This window comes from Coregonus lavaretus (genome assembly GCF_964263955.1).
Source record: "Coregonus lavaretus genome assembly, chromosome: 18".
Classification (NCBI taxonomy): domain Eukaryota; kingdom Metazoa; phylum Chordata; class Actinopteri; order Salmoniformes; family Salmonidae; genus Coregonus; species Coregonus lavaretus.
Window position 1 is genome coordinate 24,968,729 of NC_140005.1, and position 14,723 is coordinate 24,983,451.

Here is a 14,723-nt window from a genome sequence, read left to right on the forward strand (position 1 = left end):
AATTAAGTATGTTAAAAAGCAGCTTTGTGTTGGAATGGTGTTGGCGTATACCAGTCATTAATAATATTGCGCGAGTAGACCGCTGATTGGCCAGCTCATCCTCCTCAGGGAGATGACATGTCCTATAAGGAAATAGCAAGCATTTTTTAAACAGCCTGTGAAAAGTTTCAGGTGGGGTTTTGTGTTTTTTTTTAAAATGCTTTTGCCACATGAGTATACAGTGAGGGGAAAAAAAGTATTTGATCCCCTGCAGATTTTGTACGTTTGCCCACTGACAAAGACATGATCAGTCTATAATTTTAATGGTAGGTTTATTTGAACAGTGAGAGACAGAATAACAAACAAAAAAATCCAGAAAAACGCATGTCAAAAATGTTATAAATTGATTTGCATTTTAATGAGGGAAATAAGTATTTGACCCCTCTGCAAAACATGACTTAGTACTTGGTGGCAAAACCCTTGTTGGCAATCACAGAGGTCAGACGTTTTTTGTAGTTGGCCACCAGGTTTGCACACATCTCAGGAGGGATTTTGTCCCACTCCTCTTTGCAGATCTTCTCCAAGTCATTAAGGTTTCGAGGCTGACGTTTGGCAACTCGAACCTTCAGCTCCCTCCACAGATTTTCTATGGGATTAAGGTCTGGAGACTGGCTAGGCCACTCCAGGACCTTAATGTGCTTCTTCTTGAGCCACTCCTTTGTTGCCTTGGCCGTGTGTTTTGGGTCATTGTCATGCTGGAATACCCATCCACGACCCATTTTCAATGCCCTGGCTGAGGGAAGGAGGTTCTCACCCAAGATTTGACGGTACATGGCCCCGTCCATCGTCCCTTTGATGCGGTGAAGTTGTCCTGTCCCCTTAGCAGAAAAACACCCCCAAATCATAATGTTTCCACCTCCATGTTTGACGGTGGGGATGGTGTTCTTGGGGTCAGAGGCAGCGTTCCTCGTCCTCCAAACACGGCGAGTTGAGTTGATGCCAAAGAGCTCGATTTTGGTCTCATCTGACCACAACACTTTCACCCAGTTCTCTTCTGAATCATTCAGATGTTCATTGGCAAACTTCAGACGGGCATGTATATGTGCTTTCTTGAGCAGCGGGACCTTGCAGGCGCTGCAGGATTTCAGTCCTTCACTGCGTAGTGTGTTACCATTTGTTTTCTTTGTGAATATGGTCCCAGCTGCCTTGAGATCAATGACAAGATCCTCCCGTGTAGTTCTGGGCTGATTCCTCACCGTTCTCATGATCATTGCAACTCCACGAGGTGAGATCTTGCATGGAGCCCCAGGCTGAGGGAGATTGACAGTTCTTTTGTGTTTCTTCCATTTGCGAATAATCGCATCAACTGTTGTCACCTTCTCACCAAGCTGCTTGGCAATGGTCTTGTAGCCCATTCCAGCCTTGTGTAGGTCTACAATCTTGTCCCTGACATCCTTGTAGAGCTCTTTGGTCTTGGCCATGGTGGAGAGTTTGGAATCTGATTGATTGATTCTGTGGACAGGTGTCTTTTATACAGGTAACAAACTGAGATTAGGAGCACTCCCTTTAAGAGTGTGCTCCCAATCTCAGCTCGTTACCTGTATAAAAGACACCTGGGAGCCAGAAATCTTTGATTGAGAGGGGGTCAAATACTTATTTCCCTCATTAAAATGCAAATCTATTTATAACATTTTTGACATGTGTTTTTCTGGATTTTGTTGTTGTTATTCTGTCTCTCACAGTTCAAATAAACCTACCATTTATAGACTGATCATTTCTTTGTCAGTGGGAAAACATACACAAAAAAAATCAGCAGGGGATCAACTACTTTCTTCCCCCACTGTAGGACAAGTCAACAACATTATTTGGATACGAGTTAACAGTATGCACTTTTAAAAGTGAGATTTTCACTGGATATTCGCTCTGCATTGTGGTAATGAAGCTGCTGGGCAGAGAACCCTTTTTTCCATCCAGTTTGCTTCATGGGGGGAAAAAATGCAAAACTTTAGATTCCTCCTCATGTTTATGTTGGTTAGTTGCTTTATTTTCCAGGACAGTGTTCCCATGAATAAAAAAACTCCACATCCTCCGTTTGCTCTTTACTGTAGAAGTCAGTGCCTTCCCCTGCCAGAGGCTGGGCTTTTATTGGAGAAGTGACTGATGTCCTATGCAAGCCTTTTCTACCAGCTTACCAGCCTGCATCAAATAGCCCTTGGTAAAAGTCATGTAGCTAGTTATTTGTGTACGTTGTCTTTGTGTTTAGGTACCTTTGAAATTGAAGCCTCTGGAACTTTGTGGTTGATTGTATGTTGAACTTTCTAATTGAACAGGTCCACTGTACAATCTATGTAAAGACTTTTGTAGATCCCTGTACTAAATTGTATTTGGTTTTACTGGTTCTATTTTTCTACTGTTAACTCAAAAGGTGCATAACAGTGATGAACTTGGGCATCTTCGAAATAAACTGCTTCATTATAATTCTGGACTGGTAAATCATTTAGTTCAACCTTGTAAAGCATCTACGAGTACCTTCTGGTATTTGGATGATCGGTAGCTGTAGAATCACATCACACAGTATGCTGGATGAACTATTCCAAAATGTTTAATTTTCAGGAATACCAGTGACACCATCAAATGGTTACGTTTCAATATGAATGGCAGTGCATCCTCATCGGGTGTCACATTATGAAAGTCTAATGAAAACTTTGTGTTATTAGGTACATTAAGTCTTAAGTCCATGATTAAAATGACTAAATTCCATCAGCTACTCTCCAAGCCCGCTGACAGCATGCTAACTTGCACGGTCGTTCAGCTTCTCACAAGACAAGGAACACCATTTGAAATCCATGGAGACCCATTCAAGAACAACCTTTTAGCAAATTATTCAACTTCAAACCTCAGTAACAGCATATTTTATAGCAGCACTTTTATTTAAAGCAGAAGGTGTTTGAGGGACATAGAATTGTTGTTTTGCTATGACCCCAAAGTAACATTAAAAAACAAGTAGACAACAGGACACTGAGGGGCAGAATGACATCAGCTGTTCATCTGCCGCCTCTTCCTGGACATCAGCTCCCCAAAGAACTGGTGGATGGCCTCTGCTGTGACAACCTGAGGGAGAGGGGAGGAGTGGTTCAATCGAGGTTAGAGGTAAATGACCAAAGTACTTGTCAGCAGTGCTTGTTCGGCTTTTCAGCTATTGTTTGGGCCCAAGCAGATCAATGACAATCAAGCAAGAGCTGACGTGACAAGTAACCTATGGACTGCTGCTCATAAATTATATTGGTTTCCTATGCTGGGTTCATGTGCTCTCAGAATTATTGGAAACATTCTGGAATTACCGCCAGACATTTTGTCCTCTGCAAACAAACATACAGATCCTCACCTTTCCTTCATCAGCAATCTGCCGTAGGAACGCCATCAGTTCAGTCTGCATCTCATTGAACTCTGAATGAAGGAACATTTTACTTCATCAAATGGTTAGAAACCCACCGTGTTAGGTTACATCTACAGTTAATAACTGCCAAACAAAAGGAATGAAAAAGATGGTCCCCATCCTTACGGTAAACTATCTCCAGTTGCTGCACACGGTCCAGAGTACTCAGGCCTGACATGAGTAGACTGTCGAGACTAGCAGTTCCTTGCTCTATAGTGCCTCTGTTCTCGTAGGCCAGGACAGTGTCTGACTCATCCAGCAGGAACTGCACTCCCGCATCGACGTAGGCCCTCTGAGCAGAAACACCAAACATACAATGAAAACAGCTCTTTATCCAATCCAAAGGGCTGACACTACAATGTGCTGAACGGTCAGTAAAGTCTATAACTACCTCAAATACAACTCAATGAAACAGTTAGCTACAGCAATCTATTTGTTCCACATCAAATAGCTAAAAACAGTGGCTGCACTGTTTTTGAAATCAGTCACGGCAAAAAACAGTCAAGAGAGAAGCATCTTTAGTGACCCACCTTGCAGCTGACGCAGGTGCACAGCTTGGCTCTCCAGTGGTAAGGCCAGAACACAGCCCCTTCCCTAGCTCTCTCCAGGCCCTGGGTCTTCAGCTCCCTCAGCCTGCAGTACACAGTCTTGGCCTGGCTCTTCACAGGAAGGCCTGTCATCTCCTGGTGAGTCCGTTTGCAGGCAGTCCTCCCATTTATAGCCTGCTTCTGGACAGAAGACAGCAAGGGAGAAAACATGCATTACATTTTAGGCTTTTCAGGATTGTGTTACTGGAGAACGAGGAGGAAGAGAGGGACCGATCCCCCGTGGAGGCGACACTCTGGTGACACACAAGCTCTCTAATAGGAGTTGACACGATGAGAGGGTGGGCTGATGAAATCAGTCTTGTTTACAGTAAGCTGAGCTGTGAAGCCTGGCCAAGCCAGTCCCCAGAGCAGGGGAATCTGTGTCCCATGGATAATTTCTTCCCTAATTACCCAGAGGAGAGGGCAGCACAACAGGAACAGGAGTCCACTGTCTGCATCCGCCCAATACATTACCCTCCACTGCCATCTGCTGAGAGTCAGGTGACATGCACTGCAAATCACACCAAATAGCTGAGTGGATGACTCTTGAAGAATGTATGAATTGGTTTAGCAGGCAGTGTTAACCAAATGTCTGCTTAAGTATAGATGGGTGTTTATGTCTGCCTTCAATGGAAACACAGCCAACAGTACAGAGAGAGTTCCTCTCCTCACCCTGATGTCATTCCCATTTGCTTGGTGCAAGTGGTGAGTCATGCACTTAGGAGTCTGGGTTTCAAACGCAATTGTAGAAGTCAAAGCTTGGCTCTCCTTACCTTCTCCTGTTTCTGACAGCTGGGGCTGGTGGAGGACCCCTCGCCCCCGTTCTTACAGGGCTCATCCCTCTTCTCCTCTGGCTCCTTATCTTCCTCCACGTTCACTTCAACCTCCTCTTTACAGGGGCTCACTTTGACCACGGGAGGTTCTTGGCAGAAAAAAACAACATACATTGCCATTGTTTTAACTGCAGGATGTTCATAAAGGGTATGACATTGTATAGTGATCAGGTCCAATTCATTGTCACTGTCTGTGCACTAAAAACCTAACCCAAATTATCCCTAGATGAAGAAGACTGATATCTCCCATCTTTAGCTAGTTCGAAGGGGGAAGAGATTTACTTTCATAAGTAGTACCCATTTATGGTGGGGGGAGGTGTAACCCAAGCCCAGTGCTCTGGATCCCTAGCTGCCTCCTTCCGTCAGTGGGAGGGATATAACACACCTGCGAAGTGGGCGGCGTATGTCCAGAGGAAGGGGGCTTTGTTCATGCAGGTCTCACACACCATCTCCTGCAGTTCCTCCGAGTCTTCCACCGTACAACCCAGGTGCTGTCACAGAGAATGCCCACATGGTCAAGGAGGAGTAATCATTCCTGTCTTTGTATCAAAACCATTATCCCAGCGAACATAGTTTAGATCTCGAAAGACACCTGAAAACAATCATGATGTTGCCCCCAATACATACCCTGGGATGATACCAGTCCTCACAGATGATGCACTGAATCATATCCTCATTAACCTTATGGGTGGGTGTGGGGGGGAGGGAAGCATGAGAGGGTGTTTTGTGATGAGGAATGACATATCCATCATTCTTTCAACAACACATGAACTGAATCCTAGAGACCAAGCATATCAACAAAGCCTATGATTCAGACAGAATTAAAACATGTATTAATTTATGGAGAAAGGGAATGATTCGTAATGCTGGAATTAAATCCATACCTGATCGTCAGTGTCTGGGTAAGGTCTGTCACAGGTACAGTAACAGCCATGGAAGTTGTGATTGTAATGGTTTTTAGTGTTTTGTTGGTCTTTGCCCTGCAAAGGGAAAAGGAACAATGGAAATCAAGCAACAATGTTTTCAGCTGTCAGGATGACATGGCTGAGGGGTAGATAGGACATTAGGACACTTACAGGACTTAGCTGGCACTTAAACTCGCCAAACTTGCTGTTTCCACAATCACAGCGGAAATTCCTACATGCAAACAAATAGAAGCAAATAAGGAATATGCAACGTCAAGACCTCAACAAGTCCTACAATGAGTATGGAAATGTAAACAGCTACCTGACCCCTAGTGTTATTTGTACTCCTGGAATTTGTGAACGTCCCTTTGCATCAGGTTCATACCTTTTTGTGTAGAGCTCAAATATGTCATGCCCATCATGGCAATGGTTGGTGCAGGCAAGGCAGAGCCCAGCAGGTTCTACCCCTATGGGTGTGCAAGTGCTGCAGGAAAAAACAGCCTGTCTCTTCAAGTATCCCTGTAACACAATAGAATAGATATTGTATTTTTTATTTAGTCACACGCACAGGGTCACAGATGTAATTGCAGTGTACTGTGAAATGCTTAAGCTCTGAGCTCCAACAGTGCAGGTGTGAATGATATAATAATAAAAAATAATGTATACATATTTACAACTGTGACAATGATAAATATAAATGCCCATTGGGGTGTGGGCAGGGTAATTGTCAGTTTAGGGTGGGGGAAGAAAATAAAATGGAGGGTGCAGGAGTTGCAGGTAGCGGACTAGTGGTGTCTATTCAGCAGCTTGATGGTCTGGGGGTAGAAGCTATTTGTCAGTGTGTTAGTTTTAGCCATGATGCTCCTGTACTGCCCGCATCTGAGTGATGGAAGCGGGGAGAACAGGTCGTGGCTCGATTGGTTGAGGTCCCTGATGACATATCATAGTAACAGAAAAAAGACACAAAAGGCCACACTGAACCTGGGGTCAGTGGCAGTTCTCTGGATGTGGCGATACACACTACAGATGTGGGGCAGGCAGCATCTTTACCTGGGGATAGGAACAATTATCTGGATCACTTCCAGCCAACACTGCATAAGCCTCTTGCAGCTCCTCGTCTTCCAGTATGTCCTGTATGGTCACAGTGCGCTCCTCGTTCACCGACATCCTTGGAACAAAATAAAAACCCACTCAAACACACAAATGGATGTACATATGCACATAACTACATTCTTCAGTCAGGGACCACGTGGGGGAAGTAAGGATATCAACACTACGGCCAAAGTCACAAACAATGTAGTGTACATACATTTGAACTCTGCCACACTTGTAGCCATCTCACCTGACTGATTGCAACAAAATAACATCCAACTGTCTGCTGGGATATTCAAAACATTCTGTCAGACAAGCTAGCTAATTTAGCTAGCTAACTAACAACATATTCTGCTAGCTAACATTCAATTATTCGACTAGAAGCATGCTTCGTTGTCATCTTTATAGTAGTATTTGGAGATAACTTTGAATTATATAGCTACTAACTAAAGAGAGCTACTTACTTGCTAGTAGCTACTTACCTGGCGAGCGAAATGGCTTATAAGACACTTGCAAGTCTGCGACAGAACAAAGATTTTTCAGGCTGTATTGTGACTGCGACGTTGGCCAAGTGAAGTCACGCAACTGTGACGTCGATGAGTAACGTAATTATTTTGTACGGCATTACAATGATGCTCAATCAGTCTAAACAAGATTACATTTCTTGTAGCATTCCCCTGTGTTTGTTTCATGATTACATGAAGTAAAAAGTAAGCAAGCATAGCTTCTTGAGTATTTTAAACAGGACAGTACCTTCCTCATAATATGTGAGACTACTGGAACTGTAATTACAGACATGCTGAAATATATGGCCATGCACAACATGAGAAATAGATAATTTAGTTCCACAATAAATAAAGTAAAACATATATAAACTGCCAGTCTCTGACTTCTCTATCAAACAATAAACCCCAATCTGCAGGATAATTCTGAATATACTAAAAAAGAAAACACCTACTAGCAGGAACAGCACCATCTAGTGGTCAGAACGTGGTAATGTCAGGATATCGGATGGGACATCAACCTAAATTCAATGACTAATTTCTCTGAACAGAGGGGGGGAAAAAATTATGGAGGACTAAAAGTGCCACAATTAAATAAATAAATACACCATTAAATAATTACTTAAATGTGTCATTAATTAATTAAAATTTGAATTAAATACATAAATGTGTTATTAAATGTGTCATTAATTAATTCAAATACCGATTCATTTTATGTAAAATACATATATAATTATTTCACTATTTACATTTACATTTCATGATCCTGCATTGCAGTGATTCATGAATTACTTAAAACTGTCAAACTGACCCATCAAAGTCAGTGGGCGGGGCTAACGCGAATCTAGTCTGATCCATTGCTTTGGTCTGAAGTAGAGTAGGCCAACCTGGATAGAGACAATGGAGGATCTCCGTGAACTTTCCAGGGAGTTGGTTAGAGACATTTTAAACTTAGCAGAGGATGTAGAAGCAGGACCTGCTGACATTATCCGGAATTGATTTGTCTTGGCTTGATGCAGAGGGTAACCAATCAGGCGTTAGGTTCCGCCTACCAACTTTTGATGGGTCAGTTTGACAGTTTTAAGTAATTCAGGAAGCACTCCAACGCAGGACCATGAAATGTAAATGTAAATAGTGAAATTATTATATATGTATTTTACATAAAATGAATCGGTATTTGAATTAATTAATGACACATTTAATAACACATTTATGTATTTAATTCTAATTTTAATTAATTAATGACACATTTAAGTAATTATTTAATGGTGTATTTATTTATTTAATTGTGGCACTTTTAGTCCTCCATAAAAAATCACCAAATTCACGGAGAATACATTATATAGGACGAAGAAGCAATACTCAGAGCCTCAGAAACAAAACTCAGAGCAGCAGCTCCATACTACTTGTCAGACATAGAGAACTGATACTGTATACTGGTTGTTGGGGTGGGTTTGGTGTGGGGGGTCCGTGGGTGGCTTTTGACCATTTCTTTAGTCATTGTTAGAAAAGAGTTTGGTCCAAATCAGATGTTAGGTACTACAGTACCAGTCAAAAGTTTGGACACACCTACTCATTCAAGGGTTTTTCTTTACATTGTAGAATAACAGTGAAGACATCAAACTATAAAATAAGACATATGGAACCATGTAGTAACCAAAAAAAGTGTTAAACAAATCAAAATATATTTTATATTTGAGATTCTTCAAATAGCCACCCTTTGCCTTGATGACAGCTTTGCACACTCTTGGCATTCTCTCAACCAGCTTCACCTGGAATGCTTTTCCAACAGTCTTGAAGGAGTTCCCACATATGCTGAGCACTTGTTGGCTGCTTTTCCTTCACTCTGCCGTCCGACTCATCCCAAACCATCTCAATTGGGTTGAGGTCGGGGGATTGTGGAGGCCAGGTCATCTGATGCAGCACTCCATCACTCTCCTTCTTGGTCAAATAGCCCTTACACAGCCTGGAGGTGTGTTGGGTCATTGTCCTGTTGAAAAACAAATGATAGTCCCACTAAGCGCAAACCAGATGGGATGGCGTATCGCTGCAGAATGCTGTGGTAGCCATGCTGGTTAAGTGTGCCTTGAATTCTAAATAAATCACAGACAGTGTCACCAGCAAAGCACCCCCACACCATAACACCTCCTCCTCCATACTTTACGGTGGGAACTACACATGCGGAGATCATCCGTTCATCCACACCGCGTCTCACAAAGACACAGCGGTTTGAACCAAAAATCGCAAATTTGGACTCCAGACCAAAGGACACATTTCCACCGGTCTAATGTCCATTGTTTGTTTTTCTTGGCCCAAGCAAGTCTCTTCTTATTGGTGTCCTTTAGCAGTGGTATCTTTGCAGCAATTTGACCATGAAGGCCTGATTCACACAGTCTCCTCTGAACAGTTGATGTTGAGATGTGTCTGTTACTTGAACTCTGTGAAGCATTTATCTGGGCTGCAATTTCTGAGGCTGGTAACTCTAATGAACTCTAATTATCCTCTGCAGCAGAGGTAACTCTGGGTCTTCCATTCCTGTGGCGGTCCTCATGAGAGCCAGTTTCATCATAGCGCTTGATGGTTTTTGTGACTGCATTTGAAGAAACTTTCAAAGTTCTTGAAATGTTCCGTATTGACTGACCTTCATGTCTTAAAGTAATGATGGACTGTCGTTTCTCTTTGCTTATTTGAGCTGTTCTTGCCATAATATGGACTTGGTCTTTTACCAAATAGGGCTATCTTCTGTATATTGAATAATCCCCAGAGGGTGTAAGACTCTAGTTAAGAATGAATTAAACAAATTCTCCAGTCTGCAAGGGATCAGCCATTTTATTAATGAGAGCGCTCTCCCGCTAAAAAAAAACACACAGCCTTTTTATATGCGTCCACACAAAGGACTTTGCTCCGCCCACCTTTAGGCGGCCTGTAACTTTCCACAGTATAGAATGTTTCAGCAGTTTCTAGGTGGACCCCTTACTATGGAATGCTCGTCTCCAACAGTTTCTAACATCTTCCCTGTTAGTGGTTCTATTTTCTTATAACTCTAACACAGTTTACACATTTATACACTATCGGGGTGGAACACTTTAGTCATGTGATGGTGTAAACATGACTAAATGTTTACACCATCAGGATAAATGTATTTACAAGCATGATTAACCTCAGAGATTAGTTCTATTATCTACTTCCAATCATAGGTCCTCTTTTTGAGATTTTCCCTATGACCTTCACACGTCAGAACCAATAACAGTTTTATCTAATTGCAGATTATCAGGGTCAAAGTCCTCATTATCCACCAAGCCTGGAGGATCGTTTTTCACATTCCACTGGTCAGAGTCCAGAGTCGGTCCATATCTCATCATCTGTTGAGACACTGCATCTCCAACTCCTTACTCACCAACCCTCGGACACAGGGAATAAGACAACAACCACATAATACAAGTGTACCCATACAGGCAATAACTGCCCCCAAAATTGTGGCTACTATAGTTTTCCATTTCCCAAACATTTCATCAAACCATCCGGTCGCAGAGGTATTGATTCCAGAATTCTCAGCCCACTCATTGCTTAAAGATGTTAACATTTACATTTACATTTTCGTCATTTAGCAGACGCTCTTATCCAGAGCGACTTACAAATTGGTGCATTCACCTTATGATAGCCAGTGAGACAACCACTTTACAATATATATTTTTTTTTTCTTTGGGGTGGGGTAAGGGGGGGTAGAAGGATTACTTTATCCTATCCCAGGTATTCCTTAAAGAGGTGGGGTTTCAAGTGTCTCCGGAAGGTGGTGAGTGACTCCGCTGTCCTGGCGTCGTGAGGGAGCTTGTTCCACCATTGGGGTGCCAGAGCAGCGAACAGTTTTGACTGGGCTGAGCGGGAACTGTGCTTCCGCAGAGGTAGGGGGGCCAGCAGGCCAGAGGTTGATTAACACAATGCCCTCGTTTGGGTGTAGGGAATGATCAGAGCCTGAAGGTACGAAGGTGCCGTTCCCCTCACAGCTCCGTAGGCAAGCACCATGGTCTTGTAGCAGATGCAGGCTTCAACTGGAAGACAGTGGAGTGTGCGGAGGAGCGGGGTGACGTGAGAGAACTTGGGAAGTTTGAAAACCAGACGGGCTGCGGCGTTCTGGATGAGTTGTAGGGGTTTAATGGCACAGGCAGGGAGCCCAGCCAACAGCGAGTTGCAGTAATCCAGACGGGAGATGACAAGTGCCTGGATTAGGACCTGTGCCGCTTCCTGTGTAAGGCAGGGTCGTACTCTGCGAATGTTGTAGAGCATGAACCTACAGGATCGGGTCACCGCCTTGATGTTAGCGGAGAACGACAGGGTGTTGTCCAGGGTCACGCCAAGGTTCTTTGCACTCTTTAAAAAAAAAAAAAAAAAAAATTATTTCACCTTTATTTAACCAGGTAAGCCAGTTGAGAACAAGTTCTCATTTACAACTGCGACCTGGCAAAGATAAAGCAAAACAGTGCGATAAAAACAACAACACAGAGTTACATATGGGGTAAAAAAACATAAAGTCCAAAAATACAACAGAAAATATATATACAGTGTGTGCAAATGTAGCAAGTTATGGAGGTAAGGCAATAAATAGGCTATAGTGCAAAATAATTACAATTAGTATTAACACTGGAATGCTAGATGTGCAAGAGATGATGTGCAAATAGAGATACTGGGGTGCAAAAGAGCAAAATAAATAACAATATAGGGATGAGGTAGTTGGGTGGGCTAATTTCAGATGGGCTGTGTACAGGTGCAGTGATCGGTAAGGTGCTCTGACAACTGATGCTTAAAGTTAGTGAGGGAGATAAGAGTCTCCAGCTTCAGAGATTTTTGCAATTAGTTCCAGTCATTGGCAGCAGAGAACTGGAAGGAATGGCGGCCAAAGGAGGTGTTGGCTTTGGGGATGACCAGTGAGATATACCTGCTGGAGCGCAGACTACGGGTGGGTGCTGCTACGGTGACCAATGAGCTAAGATAAGGCGGGGATTTGCCTAGCAGTGATTTATAGATGGCCTGGAGCCAGTGGGTTTGACGACGAACATGTAGTGAGGACCAGCCAACAAGAGCGTACAGGTCACAGTGGTGGGTAGTGTATGGGGCTTTGGAGACAAAACGGATGGCACTGTGATAGACTACATCCAATTTGCTGAGTAGAGTGTTGGAGGCTATTTTGTAAATGACATCGCCGAAGTCAAGGATCGGTAGGATAGTCAGTTTTCCGAGGGCATGTTTGGCAGCATGAGTGAAGGAGGCTTTGTTGCGAAATAGGAAGCCGATTCTAGATTTAACTTTGGATTGGAGATTCTTAATGTGAGTCTGGAAGGAGAGTTTACAGTCTAACCAGGCACCTAGGTATTTGTAGTTGTCCACATACTCTAGGTCAGACCCGTCGAGAGTAGTTATTCTAGTCGGGTGGGCGGGTGCCAGCAGCCTTCGATTGAAGAGCATGCATTTAGTTTTACTAGTGTTTAAGAGCAGTTGGAGGCTACTGAAGGAGTGTTGTATGGCATTGAAGCTCGTTTGGAGGTTTGTTAACACAGTGTCCAATGAAGGGCCAGATGTATACAAAATGTTGTCGTCTGCGTAGAGGTGGATCTGAGAGTCACCAGCAGCAAGAGCGACATCATTGATATACACAGAGAAAAGAGTCGGCCCAAGAATTGAACCCTGTGGCACCCCCATAGAGACTACCATAGGTCCAGACAACAGGCCCTCCGATTTGACACATTGAACTCTATCTGAGAAGTAGTTGGTGAACCAGGCGAGGCAGTCATTTGAGAAACCAAGGCTATTTAGTCTGCCAATAAGAATGCGGTGGTTGACAGAGTCGAAAGCCTTGGCCAGGTCGATGAAGACGACTGCACAGTACTGTCTATTATCGATCGCGGTTATAATATTGTTTAGGACCTTGAGCGTGGCTGAAGTGCACCCATGACCAGCTCGGAAACCGGATTGCATAGCGGAGAAGGTACGGTGGGATTCGAAATGGTCGGTGATCTGTTTGTTAACTTGGCTTTCAAATACTTTCGAAAGGCAGGGCAGGATGGATATAGGTCTGTAACAGTTTGGATCTAGAGTGTCACCCCCTTTGAAGAGGGGGATGACCGCGGCAGCTTTCCAATCTCTGGGGATCTCAGACGTTACGAAAGAGAGGTTGAACAGGCTAGTAATAGGGGTTGCGACAATTTCGGTGGCTAGTTTTAGAAAGAAAGGGTCCAGATTGTCTAGCCCAGCTGATTTGTAGGGGTCCAGATTTTGCAGCTCTTTCAGAACATCAGCTGTCTGAATTTGTGTGAAGGAGAAGTGGGGGGGGCATGGGCAAGTTGCAGCGGAGGGTGCAGAGTTGGTGGCTGGGGTAGTGGTAGCCAGGTGGAAAGCATGGCCAGCCGTAGCAAAATGCTTGTTGAAATTCTCGATTATTGTAGATTTATCGGTGGTGATAGTGTTTCCTAGCCTCAGTGCAGTGGGCAGCTGGGAGGAAGTGCTCTTATTCTCCATGGACTTTACAGTGTCCCAAAACCTTTTGGAGTTAGTGCTACAGGATGCAAATTTCTGTTTGAAAAAGTTAGCCTTTGCTTTCCTGACTGCTTGTGTATATTGGTTCCTAACTTCCCTGAAAAATTGCATATCGCGGGGGCTATTTGATGCTAATACAGTACGCCACAGGATGTTTTTGTGCTGGTCAAGGGCAGTCAAGTCTGAGGAGAACCAGGGGCTATATCTGTTCTTAGTTCTGTATTTTTTGAATGGGGCATGTTTATTTAAGATTGAGAGGAAATTACTTTTAAAGAACAACCAGGCATCCTCTACTGACGGAATGAGATCTATATCCATCCAGGATACCTGGGCCAGGTGAATTAGGAAGGCCTGCTCGCTAAAGTGTTTTAGGGAGCGTTTGACAGTGATGAGGGGTGGTCGTTTGACCGTGGACCCGTTACGGACGCAGGCAATAAGGCAGTGATCGCTGAGATCCTGGTTGAAGACAGCGGAGGTGTATTTAGAGCGTAAGTTAGTCAGGATGATATCTATGAGGGTACCCATGTTTACGGATTTAGGGTTGTACCTGGCAGGTTCGTTGATAATTTGTGTGAGATTGAGGGCATCTAGTTTGGATTGTAGGATGGCCGGGGTGTTAAGCATATCCCAATTTAGGTCACCAAGCAGTACGAACTCTGAGGATAAATGGGGGGCAATCAATTCACATATGGTGTCCAGGGCACAGCTGGGGGCTGAGGGGGGTCTGTAGCAAGCAGTAACAGTGAGAGACTTATTTCTGGAAAGGTGGATTTTTAGAAGTAGAAGCTCAAACTGTTTGGGCACAGACCTGGATAGTATGATAGAGCTCTGCAGGCTATCTCTACAGTAGATTGCAACTC

The 14,723-nt window shown here is 43.6% G+C and overlaps 1 protein-coding gene across 1 annotated transcript; it reads right to left on the reverse strand.

Annotated features, from left to right (window-relative positions):
- Window positions 1–2,556: 2,556 nt before the first annotated feature.
- LOC311145440 (putative E3 ubiquitin-protein ligase UBR7) lies at window positions 2,557–7,404 on the reverse strand. The gene is made up of 12 exons (XM_084181678.1): window positions 7,315–7,404; window positions 6,791–6,908; window positions 6,126–6,259; window positions 5,912–5,972; window positions 5,720–5,815; window positions 5,463–5,516; window positions 5,221–5,326; window positions 4,776–4,924; window positions 3,946–4,143; window positions 3,542–3,707; window positions 3,365–3,426; window positions 2,557–3,090 (listed from the first exon to the last, which is right to left on the reverse strand). The coding sequence occupies exons 2-12, from the start codon at window positions 6,905–6,907 to the stop codon at window positions 3,016–3,018; spliced, it is 1,218 nt and encodes a 405-aa protein (XP_084037804.1). The 5' UTR covers window position 6,908; window positions 7,315–7,404; the 3' UTR covers window positions 2,557–3,015.
- Between the last annotated feature and the right edge of the window lie 7,319 nt (window positions 7,405–14,723).